Source organism: Oncorhynchus clarkii, chromosome 26 (genome assembly GCF_045791955.1).
Source record: "Oncorhynchus clarkii lewisi isolate Uvic-CL-2024 chromosome 26, UVic_Ocla_1.0, whole genome shotgun sequence".
NCBI classification, from domain to species: Eukaryota; Metazoa; Chordata; class Actinopteri; order Salmoniformes; family Salmonidae; genus Oncorhynchus; species Oncorhynchus clarkii.
This window is the reverse complement of record NC_092172.1, coordinates 42336230-42342229: the sequence shown is the minus strand read 5'-3', so window position 1 is coordinate 42342229 and position 6000 is coordinate 42336230. Positions and strand designations below refer to the sequence as shown.

General features: G+C 49.4%; 1 protein-coding gene across 1 annotated transcript in view; it reads right to left on the bottom strand.

The window, feature by feature from the left end:
• LOC139384475 (C-myc promoter-binding protein-like) overlaps nt 1-6000 on the bottom strand; it is a 133697-nt gene that overhangs the window by 44698 nt on the left and 82999 nt on the right. The window contains exon 14 of the mRNA XM_071129260.1: nt 5283-5309. Within this exon, the coding sequence (XP_070985361.1) occupies nt 5283-5309 (27 nt within the window). The remainder of the gene's footprint in view (nt 1-5282; nt 5310-6000) is intronic.

The following is a 6000-nucleotide window of genomic DNA, read 5'->3' as shown; positions in this document are numbered from 1 at the left end:
CAGAGAGAGGCTGTGTTTTCTCTGTTTCTGGTCGAGAACATTGAGTTCAGCTGATCTGGACATGGAGCTCTCTGAGGGAGGGAGTGTGTGTGTGTGTGTGTGTGTGTGTGTGTGTGTGTGTGTGTGTGTAATCCTCTCAGGGACACCACAGTGCAGTGAGGGTGTCATTGAGATAAGCCCTTCTGGTGAGTTAACCTGATATACTTAAGGATTAGGGAGAGAGGGATGGATCGAGGAAGGGAGGGAGGAGGGAGGGAGAGAAAGATGGATAGAGGAAGGGAGGGAGGGAGGAGGGAGAGAAGGATGGATCGAGGAAGGGAGGGAGGAGGGAGGGAGAGAAAGATGGATCTAAGAAGGGAGGCAGGGAGAGAAGGATGGATCGAGGGAGGGAGGGAGAGAGAGAAAGATGGATCGAGGAAGGGAGGGAGGAGGGAGGGAGAGAAGGATGGATCGAGGAAGGGCCTCCCTGCCCCCTTCCCTCCATGCCCCTCTCCCTGTCTCCTTCCTCCCTCCATGCCCCCCTCCCTCCCTGCCCTCCCTCCCTCCCTTCCCTCCTCCCTCCCTCCCTGCCTCCCTCCATGCCCCCCTCCCTCCCTCCATGCCCCTCTCCCTCCCTCCCTCCCTGCCCTCCTCCCTCCCTCCATGCCTCCCTCCCTGCCCTCCTCCCTCCCTCCCTGCCCCCCTCCCTCCATGCCCCTCTCCCTGTCTCCTTCCTCCCTCCATGCCCCCCTCCCTCCCTTCCCTCCTCCCTCCCTGCCTGCCTCCCTCCATGCCCCCCTCCCTCCCTCCCTCCCTGCCTCCCTCCATCCCTCCCTCCCTGCCTGACCCCCTCCCTCCCTCCCTGCCTGCCTCCCTCCATGCCTCCCTCCCTCCCTCCCTCCCTGCCTGCCTCCCTCCCTCCCTCCATGCCTCCCTCCCTCCCTGCCCCCCTCCCTCCATGCCCCTCTCCCTGTCTCCTTCCTCCCTCCATGCCCCCCTCCCTCCCTGCCCTCCTCCCTCCAGATACTGATTACTGAATGTCATGTTTCACTACATCAGATGTAGAGGGAGAGATCTGAGAGGACAACACAAACCACTGAATATACTAGACCCAGTGGACTACACACACACACACACACACACACACACACACACACACACACACACACACACACACACACACACACACACGCACACACACACACAGTAACAGCAAATGGACCACATAATTGGATCAGGGATTCAGTACACAGACTCTCCCTGGGAGAGACAAGAAAATACGCCTTAGAAGAGTCAACTCTAAACCTCCACATCAACTGTAAACCTCCACATCAACTGTAAACCTCCACATCAACTCTAAACCTCCACATCAACTGTAAACCTCCACATCAACTCTAAACCTCCACATCAACTGTAAACCTCCACATCAACTCTAAACCTCCACATCAACTGTAAACCTCCACATCAACTGTAAACCTCCACATCAACTGTAAACCTCCACATCAACTCTAAACCTCCACATCAACTGTAAACCTCCACATCAACTCTAAACCTCCACATCAACTCTAAACATCCACATCAACTCTAAACCTCCACATCAACTCTAAACATCCACATCAACTCTAAACCTCCACATCAACTGTAAACCTCCACATCAACTGTAAACCTCCACATCAACTCTAAAGCTCCACATCAACTCTAAACCTCCACATCAACTCTAAACATCCACATCAACTCTAAACCTCCACATCAACTGTAAACCTCCACATCAACTGTAAACCTCCACATCAACTCTAAAGCTCCACATCAACTCTAAACCTCCACATCAACTCTAAAGCTCCACATCAACTGTAAACCTCCACATCAACTCTAAACCTCCACATCAACTGTAAACCTCCACATCAACTGTAAACCTCCACATCAACTCTAAAGCTCCACATCAACTCTAAACCTCCACATCAACTCTAAACCTCCACATCAACTCTAAACCTCCACATCAACTCTACCATCAGGCCTTTTACACATCAATGAGCTGCTAAAAAGCCCTTCTCAGCTCAAGTCATGAAAAATTCAAGGCTGAAATCATTAGAGAAAGAAAGTAGGGGTTTTCTACCACAGACACCAGTGCTGCTGCAGCAAACTGGATACAACGATCCACAACGAAAGACTTGGTGTAATGCAGAGTAGAGAGACTCGCTGTGTTTTACTACAGAAGGGAAGGTAACAGAGTAGAGAGGTGGACTGTCCTGTACTGAGAAGCTCAACAGCAGTAGTTAATCAGCAACCTGCTCCTAGAGAGCTAGCTAGGTGGTGCTGACTTCCTCCTGTAGTTCACACTAACTGCTCCTAAGGGCTACTGACCCACATTAGGTATCATGTCTTGAAATGGAAGACTTGGGACATGCATAGCTGAGAGTGTCTGAGTGCAGAACGGAATACATCAACATTCAGAGACTGAGGTGGTAACCTACCATGGAAAGGCTCTAAGAGACCCAATATGCACACTATCATACCCTGTAGCATGACGCAATGTATTCACACTATCATACCCTGTAGAATGAAGCCATATATTCACACTATCATACCCTGTAGAATGAAGCAATGTATTCACACTATCATACCCTGTAGAATGACGCAATATATTAACACTATCATACCCTGTAGAATGAAGCAATGTATTCACACTATCATACCCTGTAGAATGACGCAATATATTAACACTATCATACCCTGTAGAATGAAGCAATATATTAACACTATCATACCCTGTAGAATGAAGCCATATATTAACACTATCATACCCTGTAGCATGACGCAATATATTAACACTATCATACCCTGTAGAATGAAGCAATATATTAACACTATCATACCCTGTAGAATGAAGCAATGTATTCACACTATCATACCCTGTAGCATGAAGCAATATACTATCATACCCTGTAGCATGACGCAATATATTCACACTATCATACCCTGTAGAATGAAGCAATATATTAACACTATCATACCCTGTAGAATGACGCAATATATTCACACTATCATACCCTGTAGAATGAAGCAATATATCAATATATGCACACTATCATACCCTGTAGAATGAAGCAACAGTAGTATGGACAGAACTTAGTTGACAGTAAATCAGTTGTGTCAGGGTGGTAGAGTGTCAGGGTGGTAGATTGGTATAGTGTCAGGGTGGTATAGTGTCAGGGTGGTAGAGTGTCAGGGTGGTACAGTGTCAGGGTGGTAGAGTGGTATAGTGTCAGAGTGTCAGGGTGGTAGAGTGTCAGGGTGGTAGAGTGGTATAGTGTCAGGGTGGTAGAGTGTCAGGGTGGTATAGTGTCAGGGTGGTAGAGTGTCAGGGTGGTACAGTGTCAGGGTAGTAGAGTGGTATAGTGTCAGGGTGGTAGAGTAGTAGAGTGTCAGGGTGGTATAGTGTCAGGGTGGTAGAGTGTCAGGGTGGTACAGTGTCAGGGTGGTACAGTGTCAGGGTGGTACAGTGTCAGGGTGGTAGAGTGGTATAGTGTCAGGGTGGTAGAGTGTCAGGGTGGTATAGTGTCAGGGTGGTAGAGTGTCAGGGTGGTAGAGTGTCAGGGTGGTACAGTGTCAGGGTGGTAGAGTGGTATAGTGTCAGGGTGGTAGAGTAGTAGAGTGTCAGGGTGGTACAGTGTCAGGGTGGTACAGTGTCAGGGTGGTAGAGTGGTATAGTGTCAGGGTGGTAGAGTAGTAGAGTGTCAGGGTGGTAGAGTGGTAGAGTGTCAGGGTGGTAGAGTGTCAGGGTGGTAGAGTGGTAGAGTGTCAGGAGGGTAGAGTGGTAGAGTGTCAGGGTGGTAGATTGGTACAATGTCAGGGTGGTAGAGTGGTATAGTGTCAGGGTGGTAGATTGGTACAATGTCAGGGTGGTAGAGTGGTAGAGTGTCAGGGTGGTAGAGTATCAGGGTGGTAGAGTGTCAGGGTGGTAGATTGGTAGAGTGTCAGTATGGTATAGTGTCAGGGTGGTAGAGCGTCAGGGTGGTAGAGTGGTATAGTGTCAGGGCGGTAGAGTGTCAGGGTGATAGAGTGGTAGAGTGTCAGGGTGGTAGAGTGTCAGGGTGGTAGAGTGGTAGAGTGTCAGGGTGGTAGAGTGTCAGGGTGGTAGAGTGGTAGAGTGTCAGGGTGGTAGAGTGTCAGGGTGGTAGAGTGGTAGAGTGTCAGGGTGGTAGAGTGTCAGGGTGGTAGAGTGGTAGAGTGTCAGGGTGGTAGAGTGTCAGGGTGGTAGAGTGTCAGGGTGGTAGAATGGTAGAGTGTGAGGGTGGTAGAGTGCCAGGATGGCAGAGTGTCAGGGTGGTAGATTGGTAAAGTGTCAGGTTGGTAGAGTGTGAGGGTGGTAGAGTGGTAGAGTGTCAGGTTGGTAGAGTGTCAGGGTGGTAGAGTGGTAGAGTGTCAGGGTGGTAGAGTGTCAGGTTAGAAGAGTGGTAGAGTGTCAGGATGGTAGAGTGTCAGGGTGGTAGAGTGGTAGAGTGTCAGGGTGGTAGAGTGTCAGGTTAGAAGAGTGGTAGAGTGTCAGGATGGTAGAGTGTCAGGGTGGTAGAGTGGTAGAGTGTCAGGGTAGTAGAGTGGTAGAGTGTCAGTGTGGTAGAGTGTCAGGATGGTAGAGTGTCAGGGTGGTAGAGTGGTACGATTTCAGGGTGGTAGAGTGTCAGGGTGGTATAGTGTGAGGGTGGTAGGATGTCAGGGTGGTACGATGTCAGGGTGGTAGATTGGTACAATGTTAGAGTGGTAGAGTGTCAGGGTGGTAGAGTGTCAGGGTGGTGGAGTGTGAGGGTGGTACAATGTCAGGGTGGTAGAGTGTCAGAGTGGTACAGTGTGAGGGTGGTAGGATGTCAGGGTGGTAGATTGGTATGATGTCAGGGTGGTACAGTGTGAGGATGGTACGATGTCAGGGTGGTAGATTGGTACGATGTCAGGGTGGTAGAGTGTCAGGGTGGTAGAGTGTGAGGGTGGTACGATGTCAGGGTGATAGAGTGTCAGGGTGGTACAGTATGAGGGTGGTAGGATGTCAGGGTGGTGGGGTGTGAGGGTGGTAGGATGTCAGGGTGGTAGAGTGTGAGGGTGGTAGGATGTCAGGGTGGTAGAGTGTCAGGGTGGTACGATGTCAGGGTGGTAGAGTGCCAGGGTGGTACAATGTCAGGGTGGTACGATGTCAGGGTGGTACGATGTCAGGGTGGTACGATGTCAGGGTGGTGGAGTGTCAGGGTGGTACAGTGTGAGGGTGGTAGGATGTCAGGGTGGTAGAGTGTGAGGGTGGACACAGTCACACTCACCTTGCCTCCTTTGTCTGCACTGTAGAGCTGCATGCACAGGGAGGCAGAGAGGAGAGGTGGAACAAGAGAAGAGAAGAGAAGAGAGCATATTGAGTTAGATACAGTTGGAGGAGAGCAGGACTGATGGGAAATAACCAGACAGTACCATGGTTAAAGGAAATAACCAGACAGTACCATGGTTAAAGGAAATAACCAGACAGTACCATGGTTAAAGGAAATAACCAGACAGTACCGTGGTTAAAGGAAATAACCAGACAGCACTGTGGTTAAAGGAAATAACCAGACAGTACCGTGGTTAAAGGAAATAACCAGACAGTACCGTGGTTAAAGGAAATAACCAGATAGTACCATGGTTAAAGGGCTGATTGGACTAGGAGAGGCTACAGGAAGAAAACCAACTAGATGTTAATCAGGGGTGGGCAATCTTATCCACAATGGGTCAGTGTGGGTGCAGGCTTTGGCTCCAGCCAAGCAGTAACTCATTGAATTACTCACAGGGTGTTTCCCAAAATGCATACTACAGTGCTCTGATTGAGCAAATTGGAGCACGGGAGAGTTGGAGTATGAGTCCAAATCAAAGTACACGAAACGCTGGGTTCGTACAGACAGTGACAAGTCAAATTCAAGGACTTTCAAGTACTTTTTTACAAGCACTAATAATTATTTTTAAGGACCATCAATTTGCAACAGTTCCTATTAATGCAATTGTTTCTGGTCG